Below are 19,769 nucleotides of genomic sequence, written 5' to 3'. Positions count from 1 at the left end.
TTTTTTTTTTTTTTTGGAAAAGCCACAAATCTGAATTTTTATGTGAGCTCTCTTGAGTTTTAAGTGCTGTAAACGAATCCAAGTTTTCAAATGTGGGAGGCCAAACACAACACCCCTGCAGGACAATTTGGCCTTGGCCTACCGGCTTGCGAGGCATTCTGCCAACCAGCCATCCCTCCTCAGACCAAAGACCTGAGGGTCCACTCTTTCAGGCTCTGGGAAATCTAGCAATGAGCGAGCCAGACAACTTTCTTGCATTGTGGGGGTGCCTGGTACCGTGCTTCTTAAACATCAGGATGTGTGGGAATCACCTGGCATTCACACTGAAAGGCAGCTTTCTCACTCGGGAGGTCTGGGGTAAGTAAGGCCTGAAATTTTCTTTCTAACAAGCTCCCAGGTGATGGTGATGCTGGTGATCCCTGAACCATATATGCTTTGAGTAGAGTTGCTCTATATTCCGGAGGGGCTTAGGAGCAGCTGGCAAGCACCGTGTTTTTACTTGAGTTTTAGTTTATTGGGGTGTCTTGGAGCTGAGGACATCAGAGGCAAGTGCTTAAGGCTGCGCCGCCAGGTCTCTATTCTCAGAGGTTATAATCTAGAAGGCAGGTGGGGGTGGAGGAAAGTGTTAGGAAAAGCTTCCTGGAGGAGGTGCATGGGAACTGCAGGAACCTCCCTGGCCGTCGAGAAAGGGAGAAGCCCTGAACTCCCCCTCTCCTCGGGCTGGGTCTCTGTATCCCCACGCCGTGTACGGTTTCCCAGGCATCCCACGTGTCTGCGCCCAGCGAGTGCCTGTCAATCAAGTTTCTCTCCTACCCCGGGCTGGGTAGGGTTTAAAGGCAACAGCGGTGCAGAGCGCTCCCATCGTGCCGCGCGGCGGGCGGGTTTGGATTTTAAATCCCCGCGGCCAATCAGTGGCGCGCAGGCTCTTGTAACGTTCCCGGCGCCGCGTTTGAATTCGAGGAGGAGCGAAGCGGTGCCAGGTCTCTGCCCAGACTCTGCTAGGTTTGCGGAGCAACTCCGGGAACATGAGTGCGGCGGCAACTGCAGGGAAGCTGGCGCGGGCACCAGCCGACCCAGGGAAAGCCGGGGGCCCCGGAGTTGCAGCTCCCGGGGCTCCAGCGGCCGCTCCGCCGGCGAAAGAGATCCCGGAGGTCCTAGTGGACCCGCGCAGCCGGCGGCGCTACCTGCGGGGACGCTTTCTGGGGAAGGGCGGCTTTGCTAAGTGCTTCGAGATCTCGGACGCCGACACTAAGGAGGTGTTCGCTGGCAAAATCGTGCCTAAGTCGTTGCTGCTCAAGCCTCACCAGAAGGAGAAGATGTCCATGGAGATATCCATTCACCGCAGTCTCGCCCACCAGCACATCGTAGGCTTCCACGGCTTTTTCGAGGACAACGACTTCGTGTTCGTGGTGTTGGAGCTCTGCCGCCGGAGAGTGAGTGTCGCTGCCCGGGGACCGTGGTTGGGGGCTCCGGGGGCTCGGAGCTGCTACAGAAGAGGTGCTGGAAACCTTGGGCTAGGCATTGTAAAGGACTCGAGGAGAGCGTGCTTTGCACTTGGAGCTGCAAGGGGAAGGGGTTGCGATTAAGTAGCGCTCGAGCCCTGTTGCTGCTAGGGAAGGCAGCTCCTGGACGCTAGGTGTTGAGCGGAGTGGGGGAGGCGCAGGTCGGAGGAGAATCCTGGCAATGGACGCAAGGGCTTCCGGAGTTGCTAAGGGAGGAGTCCCGGGTAAGGGGTGCTGCAGACCCGGAGCTTCCGGAGTAGGGCTGGGTCAGGGAGAGGGTGGTTGGAGCCAGACCAAGGAGCTTCCGGGAAGGGAGGCGGCTGGACAGGGATCTGCTGCTACGAAAAGGCCTGGGGAGGGATACTGAGAACTCTGAGCTTCCAGGAGTGGGTCTGGAAGAGGTATCCCAGGTAGGGGGCTTGGGAGGGAGCTAGTGGGAGAAGGGGTGCTGTGACTGGTTGTGGCCAGGCTTAGGGGAGAGAACGGATCGTAGCTGTCCTGGAGAAGAAATAAGGGTGGGGGTGGGGCCTCCTCGGCTGCCTTTATCCAGTGCATCGTTACCGGCTCCGCATTCCTCCTCTCTTAACCCCAACCAGTCTCTCCTGGAGTTGCACAAGCGGAGGAAAGCACTGACGGAGCCCGAAGCCCGCTACTATCTTCGGCAGATCGTCCTTGGCTGCCAGTACCTGCACCGAAACCGGGTCATTCACCGGGACCTCAAGCTGGGCAACCTTTTCCTGAACGAGGATCTGGAGGTGAAAATAGGTGAGTGCTGGACCCGAAGGGGTGCTTGACACCACCGGAAGTGGGAATGAGGAGGTGCTGGAAGAGGGAAAATAGGAAGGAGGCAGGGAGGGAGGAAGAGGATGGTAGAAGTCTGGGCTGTTGATTGCTTCTAGAATCCCTCTTTAGTACCGAAATTTAAAATAAAGAGCCACAAGCCAGTATCCTGCAGACGCATTGTTTAGTGCTCCTACGCAGTAATTTTTTAAAAGAAGAATTTGAATTAGTTTCCATTTTTCAAATTGGGATGCTTGACATACAAATTTGGATTTGGACTCCTCCTAAACATATTAAACATATATTGTTGGAAGCTCCAGCAGTTCTGTGACAGCATCCCTTCCGGCTGCTCTTTGCCTGGCTGAAAAGCAGCTGTTCCCCTTAGACGCCCTGGGATTTGCCACAGTCCTCCCTATCATTTCCTCACAAACTTGCCAAATAGCAGTACTGACCTTTACTTGCTTGATCCTTGACGGCATTTGACTTGTGCTGTTTCCATCAACTCCCTTCTAGAAGGGCCCTCCTTTCTAAGGAAGGGGGGGCAAGGAGGCTCCCTAGGAGGCCCCTCCCCTGGGCCAGCAGGGTGGGAGGAAGCCTGGGCAGCCCTGCTGCCTACAAGATATAGGGGCAAAAGGGGAAATGACCCTGTTCTTGACATTCAAACCTGTACCAGCTTTCTGCATTGGCAGATGACAGAGGCTAGCATCTGAGCACCCCCTCTTCCTCCCTCTGTCCCAGGGGATTTTGGACTGGCAACCAAGGTCGAATATGACGGGGAACGCAAGAAGACCCTGTGTGGGACTCCTAATTACATAGCTCCTGAGGTGCTGAGCAAGAAAGGGCACAGTTTCGAGGTGGACGTGTGGTCCATTGGGTGCATCATGTAAGTTGGGAGTTGTCTCAGGACCCACATGGCCTAAGCAAGGGCCCTTTTGGATGTCTCACCTGGCTGACTTGACCTTGTGGACCTTTCTGCCTATGGAGAGGCTGTTCCAGAGAACGGATTGCCCCAAAACAAAGCCCAGTTTCCATATCTTTCCTTGTCACAGGTTATCTTGTAGGATTCCTGCAGCCTGGGCTGTGTGTCTGGGGAAGGTGGGGGAGAGGGGTGGGGGTGTCCCCCTAAATCTGTTCTAGGTCCTTGCTACTCAAAGTGTGGTCCACAGAGCAGCAGCATCACCTAGGAACTTGTTAGAAATGCAGAATCTCAGGACCCAGACTACTGATTGGATCGGAATCCGGATTTTAACAAGATCCCCGGGTGATTCCCATGCACAGTAAAGTTTGAGAAGCACCAATCTAGAAAGCAGCCCTGGGAGGGAGGACTTAGGTCAGGAATAGAGCTGACAGAAGGAGGTGCCTGTAGTCTATCAGGATCGAGGCCTTCTGAGGTGGGTGGGCAGTGGGTAGAGGGTTGGGCCCTTCGGGTATTCTCTTTTTTATTGTCGTTGATCTGAGTATTGGAGAGCTAGAAATGAGTTGTAGCAATGGCTTTCATACTTATTTGCAGTGGAGCTTTTTCAACTGAAAGCTCCAGGCCTTGAATACAGAACTATCAAAATGGCGCTGCTTCTGTAGAGGAAGGTAGCCCACGCACTTGGACCTGATTTGTACTGGCCGGCAGCTTCTGGGGCCCCGGGTTACCACAAGCTATAGTTGAAAAGTCACTATTGCTATCACCGGTCTTCTGAGGGCTCACCCCGGCCCATATCCTGGCTCCTGTGGGCTTGAGGATTGTCCTCAGGGGCCCGAAGGTCAGAATTTCCAGATGCCCGGCCTCCCTTCTGGCCGAGATGATTCCTCTGGCATCTAGGTTTTGGCTGCGAGCCTTGAGCCAAATCTACCCACCTTGTGCTTTTACAGGTATACCTTGCTAGTGGGCAAACCACCTTTTGAGACTTCTTGCCTAAAAGAGACTTACCTCCGGATCAAGAAAAATGACTACAGTATTCCCAAGGTGACTAAAAACACTTGAAGTTTAAATTTGTTTTGTTTTGTTTTCCCCAAAAAGCTGTTTACTGAGCCTAATCATATCCCGGGGCTAGAGATAGGTCAACCCCACTGCTAGGGGAACCACAGAGCTTTAGTGGATCTGTGTCTGAAATAACATACAGAACTTGATAGGTGTGCACAAAAGCATTTATTGTAAGGGGAGAAGATTTGTAGATTCTTAGAGTTTGGGCATATAACCCAAAATGTGTAAAGAGCAAAAAAGGTGGGGTGGGGAAGAGCAGGAGGCAGACGTAGAAGTGCCACTTCAGCTTTGGAAGTGGACCTTCTCGAGTTAACTGGTCTCTGCCACGTGGCAGCCAGATCACAGTGGGCAAATGGCCTGAATCTTTTGGCTTCCAGTTTCCCACTTATAAGGTGGAGTTACTACCCCTGGAGCGGCTCGCAGAGCGCCTTGTATACACTAAGTACTCACAGAATCCTGAACCACTGTGAATCCAGAGTGGTGTGCCTTTTCACAACCTCTGCTGTCAGCGCGTTGAAAGGAGTGGCCTGTTTCTGCAGAAGCCCGACTCATGGCTGCTTTCCAGTTTGGGATCCTTGACTCGTGTGAAATCAAGAGCCCCATCTCCATAAGGGCAGAGAGGTGAAATCTGTCACAAAGGATCATTTAACTGTCCGATGGGCAGATCCTGAAGGGTTCAGACAGTTCAGAGTGGGTGAGCGAGCTGGCTTCACCACTCATTAGGTGTGTATTCTTAGGAAAGGCGCTTAACGTGTGTTCAGGTTCTTCATCTGCAAACGAGAGATGGTAGTAGAGGCTGCCACCCCTTGTTTTATGTGAAGGGTAAACACGCTAATGTACACGACGTGCTTGGAGCACTGTCCTGGCACAGAGTAAGCGCACAGCTAATGCTAGGCTGTCACTATGCATTTGACCTGTGCTGGGTTATCTCCCATTGAACCCTGCAGGGCTCAGGCTCGGTGCTATGTCGTCTCATTTTCTAGATGAAGATACAAAGGCCCTAGAAAATCAGGTCACTTGTCCTAGCTGGTATCAGGGATGGAACAGGGACTTAAACCAGGTCTTTATGACCTCACAGCCTACATTCTCAAGTACTACTCTAGTGGTGAGCAACTTAAATTATGCGAGAAAAAATTCAGGGGAAATCACATTAAAATTGAGTCTCAAAAGGAAGGAGAAGTGATCATTCTCACAACTTAGGTTGACACTTGTCAACTCAGCAAAGCCAACAGTGGGGCACCTGGTAGATATGTGGCCACCAAACATGGTATATGGGAGCCATGCATGTGGGCCAGGGGCCACGGTTCCTTTATGGCAGTGCTGCCCTTGGGTCCCCCATCACCTCCTGCTTACAGCTGTCCCTCTCTGCTCTAGCACATCAACCCTGTGGCCGCCTCCCTCATCCAGAAGATGCTTCAGACAGATCCTACTGCCCGCCCAACCATTCACGAGCTGCTCAATGACGAGTTTTTTACTTCTGGCTATATCCCCGCCCGGCTCCCCATCACCTGCCTCACCATTGCACCACGGTTTTCAATTGCTCCCAGCAGTCTGGACCCCAGCAACCGGAAGCCTCTCACAGTCCTCAATAAAGGTAAAACAAGGGTTTGCGTAGACAGCAGACCCCCAGAGAGAGCCTAGGCTTCAGATGTGTGGATTGATGGCCCACAGAACCCAGGTGTGCAGTAGGACTGACTCCAGTCCTTGAGTCCATGGCCTCCCATCCTCTCAGGGCAAAATGCCCTGCTTCCCCTGGGCCAGCCCTAGCAAGAAAGACCTTACCATGGCTGGGCCAGACCTGTTGTGCCCAAAAAGAGGAGAGTGGACTGAATGCCATGCTCACAAAACTCTTACTTAAAAAATTCCTAACATCCCTCTTTCGTGGTTCATTGAAAAAAAATACGAAAAATTCCAAATATAGACGGAGGGCATAATGCACTGGACCCCTACACTCCACCCCGGCCTACATTCAACAGTTAGCAAAATTTTTTGTCACGTTTGCTTCACTGTTCCATTTTTGTTCCTTTGCAGTTAATCCCAGACATCTTGCCATTTTACCCCCATAAGCTTCAGTAGGTCTCTCTTTAAAAGGACAGCCACTTTTTAGGGGTGCCGGGGTGGCTCAGTCAGTTACGTGTCCGACTTTGGCTCAGGTCATGATCTCGTGGTTTGTGAGTTTGAGCCCCGCGTGGAACTCCGTGCTGACAGCTCAGAGCCTGGAGCCTGCTTTGATTCTGTGACTCGCTCTCTGTCTCTCTCAAAAAAGAAAAATGTTAAAAAAATTTTTTTTTTAAGGGACAGCCACTTTTTATAAGACTACACACCTTGCTTGGGCTGTCATTATGTCTGATTCTCTTCAGAGGACAAAATGAGGAAGTACATACATTGGGGGAAAAAACTTGAAGTTTGTACTGCTATTTCTGACTCACATTTTTTTCACCACATTATTTTGATATTATTTCAAACTTATGAAAAGGTGGACAAATGGAAGCTCCTGTATCTTATAACTCCTTTTCTCCACGAAATGACGTTTTTCTACATTTACTTTACCTCTTTCTCTTTTTAATATATATAAAGTTATATATTTGTGTGTATCCACTGTTTTCTCCCGAACCACTTGAGAGTAAGTGGTATACTTCCTGTCCTTTACCACTTAATACTTCAGTGTGTATTTCCTAAAAACAAAGATTCATTCACATAACACAGTTAGCAAGTTCAAGATACTTAACATTGATACAGTCTTGTCAGCTGTGGAGTTACTACTTTTCTTTTTGTAATTTGAGTGTCCAAATACAATATTATGACTTTGATTTTATTTTTATTTAAAAAAATTTTTTTTAATGTTATTTTTGAGAGACCGCACGAATGGGGGAGGGGCAGAGAGAGGGAGACACAGAATCCAGAACCGCATGCAAGATCATGACCTGAGCCGACTGAGCCACCTAGGCACCCATGATTTTTATTCTTGTGTTTCTTTTCAACTGACCCTCTTGTTTCCTCACACTAATAAACATAACTTTTTCAGCATCTATACACAAGTTCCTCTTATTAAATGACATTTTATTGAAGTACCATTTTCCTTAGAGTATTTCACTAAGGATATATAATGTTTTTTTGTTTTTTTTGTTTTTGTTTTTTTTTAAATTTTTTTTTTCAACGTTTATTTATTTTTGGGACAGAGAGAGACAGAGCATGAACGGGGGAGGGGCAGAGAGAGAGGGAGACACAGAATCGGATATAATGTTTTTAAAAAGGTCATTTGAAATGCTTTTTTTCTTTGGGTGAATATAGCACCAATTTAACATAAATTCATTTGTTCCTGTCGTAATCTAATACCGTTAAGGATGTCTTTTTTTGTTTTCGCCATTTCATTTTATTGGTGATGTTAATCTTGGTCACTTGGTTAGGGTAGTGCCTGATGGACTTTTCCACTGCAGAGTTACAGTTTTTCCCTTTGTAATGAATACATGTCTCCCGAGCTACTTTGAGATGACCCTGTTCCTCCTCAAACTCTGGATCTGGCTGTAGCAGTTGCTACTGAGGTGTTCTAATGCAAATTCCTCTCTTCCCCTCTCCTTCTGAATTCATGGAAATTCTTCTATAAGGAAGAGCTGTCATTTCTCTCTCATTTATTTGGTTATGTACATTAGTGCACACTCAGGGATTTATTCTTTGGGCTGTAATATTGCCATTTTAAAGATTGCTTTTTTTTTTTTTTTTTTTTTTTTTGAATTTGAACACCAGGGATTTTTTTTTTTAAGATCTGCTGGAAATTTTCAAACTTCCTCAAAAGTAGAGAGAATTAACTGTACTAGAATCCCCATGTACACATCATCCATTTTGAGTAGTTAGCAACATTTGCCTATACTTACTTTGATCTATTTCCAACTTCTCCTTTTTCCTAGAGTTTTTAAAGCAAATCCCAAATATCTTATTTTCACATTTAAGTTCTTAGTACAGCATAGTTTGTTTTTAACTGAAAACTCTGATCTTAAAAATATAAGACAAAAATCATGTTTTACAAGAACTACCATGTGTTGGTCGGGAAAGAAACACTTGAGCATAAAGACAATAAAAATCATCAGGCTTCTACCACTCAAATAGAGCCTATGAGACAAATCTCAAAGGGTATCTCTTCAGACTCTTTTGACATCTGTACAAAATTTAGGGGTGGAAAAAAAATCTCCTGTTTTCATCAAATGCCCAGCATTGGGGTAGAGGTCTGAGTGTCTAAGGCTCTGCGGCTGTATGTGGCCGTGAAACCTTCCTTAAGGGCTTGCCTTGGCCCTGGAGGTGTGACTACCATGTTCCTGTCACGTGAGCATGGCACCTGCTCCTCTATAATCCCACACTGACTCAGTTTACCCAAAGCAATGGCAGCTAAAATGATTTTTCTCTGGGAAGAATACCAGCAGTGGTAGAGGGTCCCATGCCCCTCCCACCCTGCTGCCTTTGTGCCCAGCTAAGGAGCACGTGTCATCATCTTCCTAGGCATGGAGAACCCCACGCCCGAGCGGCCCCGGGAGAAAGAGGAACCAGTGGTCCGGGAGACCAATGAGGCAGTCGACGGCCACCTAGGCGACATGCTGCAACAGCTGCACAGTGTCAATGCCTCTAAGCCCTCAGAGCGGGGGCTGGTGAGACAAGGTAGGCACTGTGGGGGCCTGGGGGCGGAGGCGCCTGGGCATCTGGAGAGGGCAGGGAAGTCTCGGCCGCAGCAGGTCGGTGGCTTGTCCAGGCCCCGATCACCCCAATACCTTTAGTCGTCCCATTTTCTGTAGAACAAAATCCAAATGGAGTAGCCTGGCATTCAAGGCCCCTCCTTTCTTTTTCTGATTCACTTGTTCTGTCTCCGTCTTCCAGAACCCCAGCATGCTGCCTTTACACATCTGCACATGCTGTTTTCTGCTGTTCTGTGGATTCCTGCTTCACCTGCAGGAGCCTCGGGACTCTTGCTCCTACCGCTCCCTTCTTCTGTAATGTGCTTCCTCCACATCTCACATCCTCCCGATGTCTGCCCGCGAGCATTTCCCCACCCCCCACTCCTAGCACTTGTCATCCCCCTCAGCTGCTGTGGGTTTCTCCATAATTCTTCATTTCTATATTTGTTTCTTGCATTTAAATAGGGGATTATTGCGTGCACAGAACATGACATTTTGAGATACTTGGAATTGTATATTGCCTCACATTTTTTTAGTCATCGGACCAGAAAATTCACTTAGTCTGTTGGCCACTGACTCTCACCATGATAGAAGTAACTTAGAGACCTTATCCATATTACCGCTGCTCAGCCTCTGTCCCTATAACAAGAACACAAGCTCCATGAAGCCTGGGTTTTAGGCCCTTGTTCACTGTACCTGAGACAGTGCCTGGCACACGGTAGGCCTTTGATCAGTGGATGGGTGGACTGTAAAAGGAACAGGGTGCTCTGCCCTGGGACTTGTCCGTCCTGTTGCTTGCCAGGGCTTGGTGGTGACACAGCCCTGCTTGGCTCTCCTCTGGGGTCCCAGACCTCTTGACTGAGTCCAGGCAGGGTGTTCAGCATCCCTCCCTGGTGTCGGCCACCTGAATGGACTGGAGGGGAGGAGGCTGGTCCTGACCAACAGTCTGTCTGCTTCTGTCACAGAGGAGGCTGAGGATCCCGCCTGCATCCCCATCTTCTGGGTCAGCAAATGGGTGGACTATTCAGACAAGTACGGCCTTGGTAGGTTGCTTCCAGAACGGGTGGGCGGCTCAGATAAAGCCAAGTGACCCTTCGAGCTGTTCCAGGCTCTTCCCTATGCGGTTCCCAGGTCCTCTCAACAATCTCCTCTCCGTCCCAGGCATCCCATTTCCAGCTCCCAGTGCCCCCCCTGCTCCCTACTTCCCCGTCCTGAGGCCCCCCTCCACCTACCAGGGTACCAGCTGTGCGACAACAGTGTGGGGGTGCTCTTCAACGACTCGACACGCCTGATCCTTTACAATGACGGCGACAGCCTGCAGTACATAGAGCGTGATGGCACAGAGTCCTACCTCACTGTGAGCTCCCATCCCAACTCCCTGATGAAGAAGGTGAGTGCTGGCTGGTCCCCGCGGCCTGGGGTTGCTGGGAGGGAGGCACTTGCCAGGGGTCAGTCTCCAACCCTGGCCTCCCTCCCTCCCCTTCCAACCAGATCACCCTCTTGAAGTACTTCCGGAACTACATGAGTGAACACTTGCTGAAGGCAGGCGCCAACATCACGCCTCGGGAAGGCGATGAGCTCGCCCGGCTACCCTACCTGCGCACCTGGTTTCGCACCCGCAGCGCCATCATCCTGCACCTCAGCAACGGCTCTGTGCAGATCAACTTCTTCCAGGTGAACCGGGGTGGGGAAGAGTTGGGGCGGGATGCCTGTGCCCGGCAGCAGGCCCCCAGGGTTGGATTGGGTGGGGCGGCGTGGGACCCATCCTTGGCATCAGGCGGTAGGAAGAGAGTGGGCGGGTGGGAACCCCTCATCGGCCAGAATGTCTCCCCTCCAGTCCCCCATACACTAGCAGCTGGGGCCTTCAGTCCGCCCGCCCGTAACTCCCTTCCATCTCTCTGCCCTCCTTTGCCTCCTAGGACCATACCAAACTCATCCTGTGCCCGCTGATGGCAGCCGTGACCTACATTGATGAGAAGCGGGACTTCCGCACGTACCGCCTGAGCCTGCTGGAGGAGTATGGCTGCTCCAAGGAGCTGGCCAGCCGGCTGCGCTACGCCCGCACCATGGTGGACAAGCTGCTGAGCTCCCGCTCGGCCACCAACCGTCTCAAGGCCTCCTCGTAGGCCTTCCTCCCCTCCGGACTGGTGCCCCTCCCACCCCCACCAGCACCTCGGCCCGTACTGGTTAGCTCCCACGGTGCTGTTTTCTAGAACGTGGCCCCCGGCCCTGGGGGCTGGGAAGAGCTACATTATCCTTGCTGGTGGGTGTCTCCGTGTAAGTTATTTTTGTACATGTTCCGGTGTGGGTTCTATGGCCTCTTTCCCTTCCCTCTCAACCCCGCCATGTGAATTGTACAGAATATTGCTCTTGAATCCGGGACTGTCCTTTCCTTGCCTTTATATACATTAAACACGTGAATCTTCTTTTTCTTCTTGTAGTCCCTGAGGGGTGCCTGGGCTCTGGGCACATCTTTGCTCCAGAAGCCCCAGGCTGCCAAGTCTCTGTCCGTCTCTTCTGACGCTGAGGCCAGCCTTGGCCACGGGCCCAGCTCCTTGTCTCAGCTCCCAGCGGCCCCTGGGCACGGCTCCCTGGGCCTCGAGGCCGGCGGATAGTAGGGCAGGAAGAGACTTTCAGAGGCACAGCTCCTCATGGCCGCGTACGTGTGGAGCAGCAGCCGCGGGAAGCGGGTTGTGAAGTACTGGACGAAACTGTCCGGGACGTGGCCTAGCGCCTGCCGCACCTCGGCCGGGAGCTCCCTGTAGTGGTGCTTCTGGAGGGAGTTAGAGCAGAGAGCCCCGCCCGGCTCAGCCCTGACCAGTCTGCCCCGCCCCCCAGGCCCCACTCAAACCCTAGAGCACACCTTGTTCCTCATTGCACGGAGCAGGTCTCGCACCGACGTCCCCTTGTACGTCCGGAACCTTCTCAGATCTGTGGGCGGGCAACTCCTTGGCAAAGCTGCCCCCACCAGACTCCCCTCCGCCTCCCGGACCCACCCCGGGCCGAGCCTGGCCTCTACCTATCTGCAGCGGCACGGAGATGTGCGTGTGCCAGTTGCACCGGACCACCGCGGGGCCTCCCGCCTCCAGCGCCCTCACGAGGGGCCCTTGCTCAGGCTCCTTCTCCAGCCAGTCACTGACGTCCTAGGACCCCACAGAGCTCCTGAGCCTCGTGACCAGTTTCAGAGGCCAGGAGTGCCCTACAGCTTGGGGGAGCAAATCAGAAGCTTCTTGGGTTAGGGTAAGGATTGGTGGCCCTTGAGTCCAGCTTCTCTGTGCCATGTCTCCATGTTACCTTCCAGGTCTTCACCAACCTGTGAGGTAGGTACTGTTGTCCCCATTTCACAGATGAGCACATTGAGGCTCCGAGGCACAGAGTCTCTTGCTCAAGGTCCCACAAGTGGGGTGGACTATCTGGGCACCCGTATAGCATAAGTGACAACTAGGCATGGGGCGTGTGTCAAGTGGGGCGGAGAGGAGGGGTGCTGGGGACCAGCAGCGGGGCCGGGAAGTCTGGTAGTGAGCAGCTGGAGTGTCCACATGGCAGCATCTAGGAGTCTAAGGTCCGAGCTTGGTTTAGAGAAGGAGCTGGGATGCCTGGAACAGGCAGACAAGTCTCTGCCCAGCCACTCTGGCTTCCCCTTCCTTATCACTCAAGACCCGGATTTGGGACTTTCTGGGGCTGTTCCCAAGATTTCCCTCTGACCTGGAAGAACTGGAGCTGCTTGGCTCTGCTCCAAAAGAAGGGGTGGGCCAGCACCTGGTGAGCAGAGGGGCGGGCCTGCGGCAAGGGGCTCAGCATGGTCTCAACCAGGTTCCGGGCAACCACCTTGTCTGTAACGGGGACCAACGAGGGATGGCTTCAGGCCTGCCCAGCCCCGTGCCCTGCTTCCTCCCTCCTCTGCCAGGCCCAGGCCCCTCACCGTGGGTCTCTTCCTCCAGGTGAGCCAGACTGGGAGCCCCTGCAAGGATGTTTGCCTGGCGGTAAAGAGTCTCTCCAAACGGGTGGCTGCCGCCAGAAAGCACATAGTAGAACACGCAGCCTGCAGAGAAGATGTCCACTGCGCTTGTCTGGGGGCAGAGAGACAGACATAAGGAAGCGGTCCCTGCTTCCAGGAAGCCTCTCTGGCTCAAGTCTCCCATGGGCTGATACAGTAGCCAGGGCTTTGGTTCAGACTAGAACTCCAGGGTGCATCCTGAGCGCCATTTCCTTGGCCTGGGATCTCCTCCCCTCTGCGCCGTTGGAAGGGGCCCATGGTTTTCATCCAAAACCTTTGCCCTACTGAGCCACTGGTGCAGGTGTCCAAGCTGTGTTCCTCCAGGTCTAGCAGCTAACAGGAGTGAAGCTGGCCAGGCACAAGGCAATGAAGTGGCACCTGCCCTCCCAGTGGTGACAGCCGGACTTTGCTCCAGCTGCCTGCCTCCAGGGGACTCTCCCTGGTGACAGAGCTTTGATTTTCCAAGAGGATCCCGAAATCCAGATTGTAATGTGGAATTCCTCAAGTTAAAATACTGGCCGCTAATAAAATCTGTACGGGCTTATAACATCAGTCCCTTTGGCCTCCAGGTGCCCACCTCCTGCTTTCTCTGGACTCAGGTGTGGCTTTGCCTAGTGCCTGACCATTCCTGTTAACTCCCATCCGTGTGCATGGCTTCATATTCCACTTGCACACTGACAGCTCAAAACTCCGTAAGCCTGGAGTCTCAGACTCCCGCGTCTCTGGAAGTCAGACACTGCTCTGGGCTTCAACTGTATTCGCTCATCTGGGGCTCCCCAAACCCTTGACACCAGTGGCTCTCTCTGGCTACACATTAGAACACCTGGGGCCCTACTCCAGGCTGATCGGGTCAGAATCACAGCATATGTGCTCTGGGCATCTGACTTTTCAGAGTTGCCCAGTGATTCTGCAGCACAGTGCGGACTGAAAACCCTTTTCCAGCTCAGGATTTCTCAACCCTGGTACTATTGACACCTGGGGGCGGATAATTGTCATGGGGGGCTGTCTTGTGCATTGTAGGGTGTTTAGGCCTCTAGCCCACCCAATGCCAGTAGCAAGCCCCGATTCCGTGGCCATGTATGACAACCAAGAATGTCTCCAAACAGTGCCCAATGTCCCCTGGGCAGTGAAACAGTCCCTGGTTGAGAACTGCTCCTCTAGGTCAGAAGGGATGAACTGTGCCCACTTTACAGATGAAGAAACAAGCTTGGCCATATCTGGAGAGGCACGCGGCCAGGGAGGGGGGAGGACTCACAGGGCTGTCGGTGGGCAGCAGTTGTAGGAGCTCGGGTGCCATCCAGCCTTCCGTGCCGGGAATGCCCGAGCGGAGGCTGAAGCTGCAGCGGCCGACAGGCAGCTTTTTGCAGAGGCCAAAGTCTGAGAGCACCACCCTGCCTCGGCCCTCAGGGCCGTCAGGTCCCGCGATGAGGACGTTGGCCGGCTTCAGGTCCCTGTGCACTGAGAACAGAGCAGAGCTGAGCGCTGGTGGTGGGGAAGGCGGAGCCAGGGGTGGAGGGCGGGGCCTGGGATGGAGGGCGGGGGCGGGGCATACCGATGTGTAGGGAATGCAGGTGGGCCAGGCCGGACATCAGCTGCTGCAGCGCCTCCCCGGGCTCCAGGCCCCAGCGCTCCAGCTCAGGGTTTTCCACGTACTGAGGGGGTGAGGGACAGAGAGTCACTCTGCAACCCGGGACCCTACCAGCGCCCCACTGCCCCTCCGAGCTCTGGCTCACCTCCTGCAAGGAGGCCTGGCAGAGCTCCAGGGCGATGTAGTGGAACTGGGGTTCCCGCTCGGTACAAAAGTAGCGGAGCACATTGGGGTGCCTGTCCGACTCCTGCAGCAGCTGGACCTCCCTCCGGACCAGGCCGAAGCATTCACGGAGCAGCCGCTTGACAGCCACTGCCCGGCCCTCCAACTGGCCCCTGGGAGGTTCAGAGAGGGAAGACGAAGGAAAAGGCTCCCGCCTGCACCCACCTCGGGGAGCCTTGGGAAAGCATGGCTCCCCGAGGGACAGTAGCCAAAAGTGCCGCGACAGCCACACCTTCAGCCCAGCTCTTGACTGCCACTCACCGGAAAACGAACGTCCCGCCTGCCCCGCGGCCCAGCACGTCCTTGGGGTTGAAGGAAATCTTGCCCACCACGGTGAGCTGCTCAGCTAGCGGAGAAGAGGGCGCAGTGTCAGGGCGCTCTGCTCCGCCCACAGCCTCCCCTCTCCTCAGTCCAGTCCCTCCCGCTGCCTCCACGCCCAGCCTGGGGCTGCCACTTCCTCTTTGTACATCCTTGGCAACTTAACCCCTGTGCCCTTGGTTTTCTCATGTGTAAAGTGGGACTCGTGTTGACGATCCCACACACATTACTGTGGATTAAATGAATGTGTGGGAGGAGGGTGGTGGTGAGGGCTGATAGATTACCCTCCTTATCATCCTCCTTCATTCGTTGCTGCCCAGATTTCTTTCTTTACTTCCTCTGCCAGGATTCCCACCCACCCACCGCACCGCACCCCACCCCACCCCACTCTTGCCAGTTATAATAAACCCTTTTCACTGAGGAACTGGCTTTAAACAGTTGGCAGCATAGTAAGGGTGAGTGCCGTCCCAGGAGAGACTGCCCCCAACGGGAGGGGGCAGCAGCGAGCATTCAGATGCTAAGCTGTCCCAGAGTTGTCCCTGTCCTAGGGTGGCAGGGAGCGCCTGGAATGCCTTGGTTTCCTCTTGAGGATGAGGTTGGCTCAGGCAGGCAGAGAGTTGTAGTCTTGAACAGTTACACTCTTCCCTTTGGGTAGCTCGCGAGAGACCCTTCACAGTGACCCAGGCATGGCTATGCCCTGCTCAGCCCCAAGGGACACCATTCATACAATTCAACGTATACGGTGCCCCAAGAGTTGTGCGATGCAGTGGCCCTGAGAACACTCTACTCAGGAAGTGCTGCCCGCTTCGGTCTCTGCAATTAGCTCCAGGAAAAGCAAATGAAAAGTAGCATAAGGATCAGTGAGAAGGGTACCAAGCTGTCCCTCAGGATTGCTCTGGATTATTTTGGTAAAAATTCACTCCCATCTGTTGGCAAGATGTGGGCAGGAACCTAAATTTGTAGACCCTGGACTCTCGGGAGTGATGGTCTCAGGGCCTTGGAAGCACAGGTAAGAGCGGGCCCGTTTCTGGCAGCTCAGAAGGCAGGGGTCTAATGGACTGTGGTCATGAAGGCTGATGAAGGACAATGACAAAGAGGAACGCTTTGGTGAGAAGCATCCTGGGAAAAGATGGAATCTGGCCTGTCTGGGGAAAGCTGGAGTCCGAAGACCCAAGGAGTTGAGGGATTCTGGGTGCACTGGGTGGATATTATGTGGACCCTCCAGAGCCAGTGAAGTGACAAGAACAGTAACCCCTCAGGGCTCAGGCAACTTTGCGGTGAGCACCTTCTGGCAGAGCAGACCCCTCAGGAAGGGGAGCAGTTCTGTCTCAGCAAAGGCAGGGTGAACACAGGGGTGGACGCAGGGAGCAGCACTGAAGCGTCAGGCCGAGCGTGGGTGGGGCTGGGGGAGCTTCAGCTGGAGTTAAGGGGGCAGCAGAGTGGCTCCAAGGCGTGAGGTAGTGGTTTGGGCAGTGACCAGGAGGTAGCAGCGAGCAGCTCATGCTAAGGACTGAAGGCCAGTCCAGCCTGGAGCCCAAGAAGCAGGAGAAATAGCCCAGACTGAACAACAAAAGCATGTGAAACCCCCCTTGGGGCATCCCACAGATGCCAGCTTGAAATTAAATGGACAAAAGAGAAGTGTTTAAAAGTCCTAGGGGGCGCCTGGGTGGCTCAGTCAGTTAAGCATCGGACTGCAGCTCAGGTCATCATCTCATGGTTTGTGAGTTCGAGCCCCACAGCAGGCTCTCTGCTGTTGGATCCTCTGTCTCCCTCTCTCTCTGCCTCTCTCCTGCATGTGCTCTCTTTCTCTCTCTCAAAAATACTAAACATTTAAAAAATATAAAAATACTGGCTCACACCTTTAAAAAGAAAACCTAAAAAAAATTAAAAAGCCCTAAAGAGAGGAAAAAGAACAAAATGATAGTAATTTACTATTCCTGTTACCAAATATGACGTCAAACTAACCCAAATGTTGTTAACATCACCTAGGAGTGATTTAATCATAATAATGCTGGTAGCCTCTCACAGTGAGGTGGGTGTTATTTTTCCTATTTGACAGATGAGAAAATCAAAGCTCAGAGGAGGAAAGAAAGCAACCTAAGTTAACCGATAGTGGGGTTTGATCTATACCCAGTTTTATGTGCATCCAGAGTCCTTGAAAATAATGATAAAAAATGATGGCAGATATGTCTCCAGTGCTTAACTGCATAGAAGGCTGGATTGGAAATATTCTCTTAACTCACTTGGGCTTAACCACCATACTGTAATGGCTTCTACTAACCAACTTGAAAGCTAAATCCGTCCCCTTTTTTCTCTGTCCCTGACTCTGCCCTTTACTGTTCACTTAGGCTTACCTTCTGGGTCTTCGACTGCCTGGGCTTGCTCTGAGGGGCTTCGAAGGCCATTCTGGCTCTGTGGGGTGGCCCCTGGTGGCTGGGGCTGAGCACGCTGTGTGATGTGAGGAGGGTCTGCAGGTGCCAGGAGGGCCTGCTGCTGCTTCTCCACCAGCTGCTGCTGCTGACATACAGGGCCGAAGAGGGCTCAGCCTTGGCCAGGCCCTGCCCCGTGAGGGGCCCCGCGGCGGTGCCTGAGACAGCCTGGCATGGGACCGTGAACATACCGAACACAGTAGTGGGGGCTCGAGGAGCTGCTGGGAGGAAGGCAGGGGGCAGAATGGGAGCTGGGTGAGGGAGAGAGCTGCTGAGTGGTCTTGGAGAGAAGGAGGAGAATTCCCCCTAGGAAGACCCTACGACGCACCTGAGGTCAGGGGCAACGGGCTTACCTGCCTCATTAGGAAGATAATCCACCCTCCCAGGAGGACAGCGGTGAGGCTAGCTGCCAATAGGTCTTGGGGTCCCAGCCCTGGATACAGTTCTGGGGTTTTCTCTTCAGGATGCAGCTCCGGGCTCCAAGGCTTCTCACGGCTCAGGCTCAGGAGCTGAGGACAAAAGAACACTCTTAGCACACTCACCCAATGTGGAACCCCTACCCTTCTTCATCACTCAGGACAGGGCTGCTGGGCTTAGTTCTGGGCTTAGTTGACGGGGGCAGGGAGTAATTAGGCCACATGGTGGGAAACATGGTGCTGTCCGTGGTGCTGAAACATCATTGTGTCCCCGCAGAGTGGTCTTCAAAACCCAGCTGATTAACAGCCTCTCCTGGGACATCACTAAAAAATACAGATTAGTCTTGGAGAATCACCAAGAAATTCAGATATCCATCTCCAAAGATTCTGATTCAGTGGGGCTTGAGCAGGCTCCCATGTAATTCTGATGAGCAATCAGAACTTGAGAATTACTGCTCCAGATCATGGCTGTTCTAACCTTGAACTACTAGTGATTCTTGCCCCAACCCTCTCCCAGGAGAGCATGCTTTTACAGGTTTTCTGTTTACATTTTATCACTTGATAAATATTTTGTAATTTTTACACGAAGAAGAATTAAAACTGTGATCCATATTTTACAGCTTAGATATCCTTTGACCCTTCTTATACCTTTCTGGCAATAACACCATATGTGTATGTCTTTCTTCCAGGAAATTGCATGGGATCAACTGACCCACCTTCAAATGTTATTCCTAGTAGGCTGAGGAAAAGGTCCATTGGATGACCTCCCAACATGCCAAGTCTCCCCTCCCATGCCCTCTGCCCTGCTAGCGCTGACCTCCGGGAAGAGGGCTGGAGGCTGCGTGCTCTCTGAGAGTCTGTTCTCAACAGTGCCACTCCTTGGGGTGGGATGTACCCTCAGCATGGTGGTATGCAGGACTGGGGGTGGTTCGTGGTGTCCTAAGAAGCAGAGCAAAAGTCAGCTGGCTGAAGGTAACCTCAGCCTTCCAGCTCAGGAGCTGGGCTCATAGATCCTTCATCTACTCCAAACCTGAGCCAGAAGAATCTCACCAATGAGCAGCCACTGGCTAGGGAGGGCCACACTGCCTGAGGGGTATCTGACAGCCGTGCTAGGTGAGCCCTCTCGCTCGCCTGAGACTTGGAGTGTCACTTCATCTGTGGTGGGGCCATCCATGGGCGCCAGGGTCAGTCCACGAGGCTATGGCAGAAGATGGAGAGTCATGAGCGAGGGCACTCCTTTCCTGCTGCATCCCCTCCTTCCAGCCCATCAGAGACCCCTTCTCACCACTAGCGCCACCCCTGTATGAACCAGTGCTTTAGAAACATAGAAGCCAGCTTCATCCTTCCCCACATACAGTGTCATCCTAGTGAGGGAGAAGAAAAAAGGGAGAAGGATGAGTGATTCTGGTGAGTCATTTCAGTTACCACTATACTGGTGTCTTTGTCATGTCCCCTCCCACATAGACTCTGGGCTTAGCTATATGACTTGCTTTGGATAAGGAGACAAAAGCAAATGTGACACAAGCAGAAGCTTGAGAAGTGTTTGTGCTTTGGGGCTTGTCCTCCCATGTTGTTCTCTGGAACCCTGAGACCACCACGTGAGAAAACCCAGGCTAGCCTGCTGGGGCATGAAAGACCGCCTTTGACACCCCCCAGGCTAAACAGCCCACTAACTATGATATAGGTGAGAGGCGCCAACCCAAATTATCCAGGCTCAGCCAAACCACCAGCTGACTGCAGATACTAAGATGGCTCAGATCAGAAAACCACTCAGCTAACCCACAGCCTCTTGAAAAATAATAAATGTTCATTGTTTTTTAAGCTGTAAGCTTTGGGAGTGCTTTGTTATGCAGCAAAAGCTAACTGATACAAGCTCTATAG

General features: G+C 52.6%; 2 protein-coding genes across 8 annotated transcripts in view; one reads left to right on the top strand and one right to left on the bottom strand.

Moving 5' to 3' along the window:
* Positions 1-30: 30 nt before the first annotated feature.
* Positions 31-11,344, top strand: PLK1 (polo like kinase 1). The gene is made up of 10 exons (XM_003998762.6): positions 31-1,433; positions 2,099-2,267; positions 3,021-3,165; positions 4,146-4,239; positions 5,632-5,851; positions 8,749-8,904; positions 9,884-9,961; positions 10,154-10,308; positions 10,410-10,592; positions 10,838-11,344. Exons 1-10 carry the CDS (start codon positions 1,026-1,028, stop codon positions 11,042-11,044), a joined length of 1,815 nt encoding a protein of 604 aa, XP_003998811.1. The 5' UTR covers positions 31-1,025; the 3' UTR covers positions 11,045-11,344.
* The window catches only part of ERN2 (endoplasmic reticulum to nucleus signaling 2), a 44,598-nt gene continuing 36,130 nt past the window's right edge, over positions 11,302-19,769 (bottom strand). For 5 of the 7 annotated variants that reach the window (XM_045048112.1, XM_045048115.1, XM_045048110.1 and 2 more), the window contains 14 exons: positions 19,174-19,252; positions 18,939-19,086; positions 18,706-18,827; positions 17,826-17,981; positions 17,398-17,560; positions 14,987-15,071; positions 14,649-14,838; positions 14,468-14,567; positions 14,171-14,373; positions 12,841-12,988; positions 12,624-12,751; positions 11,938-12,061; positions 11,782-11,849; positions 11,302-11,691 (listed from right to left, as the gene is read on the bottom strand). In XM_045048112.1, coding sequence (XP_044904047.1) covers positions 11,479-11,691; positions 11,782-11,849; positions 11,938-12,061; positions 12,624-12,751; positions 12,841-12,988; positions 14,171-14,373; positions 14,468-14,567; positions 14,649-14,838; positions 14,987-15,071; positions 17,398-17,560; positions 17,826-17,981; positions 18,706-18,827; positions 18,939-19,086; positions 19,174-19,252 — 1,927 coding nt within the window. In that variant the 3' untranslated portion in view covers positions 11,302-11,478. The remainder of the gene's footprint in view (positions 11,692-11,781; positions 11,850-11,937; positions 12,062-12,623; positions 12,752-12,840; positions 12,989-14,170; positions 14,374-14,467; positions 14,568-14,648; positions 14,839-14,986; positions 15,072-17,397; positions 17,561-17,825; positions 17,982-18,705; positions 18,828-18,938; positions 19,087-19,173; positions 19,253-19,769) is intronic. The other 2 variants (XM_045048111.1, XR_006591303.1) reach the window with 2 other exon arrangements.

This window comes from Felis catus, chromosome E3 (genome assembly GCF_018350175.1).
Source record: "Felis catus isolate Fca126 chromosome E3, F.catus_Fca126_mat1.0, whole genome shotgun sequence".
Taxonomy (NCBI): domain Eukaryota; kingdom Metazoa; phylum Chordata; class Mammalia; order Carnivora; family Felidae; genus Felis; species Felis catus.
Note: the sequence above shows the minus strand (reverse complement) of the source record. Positions and strands in the feature narration are given on the sequence as shown.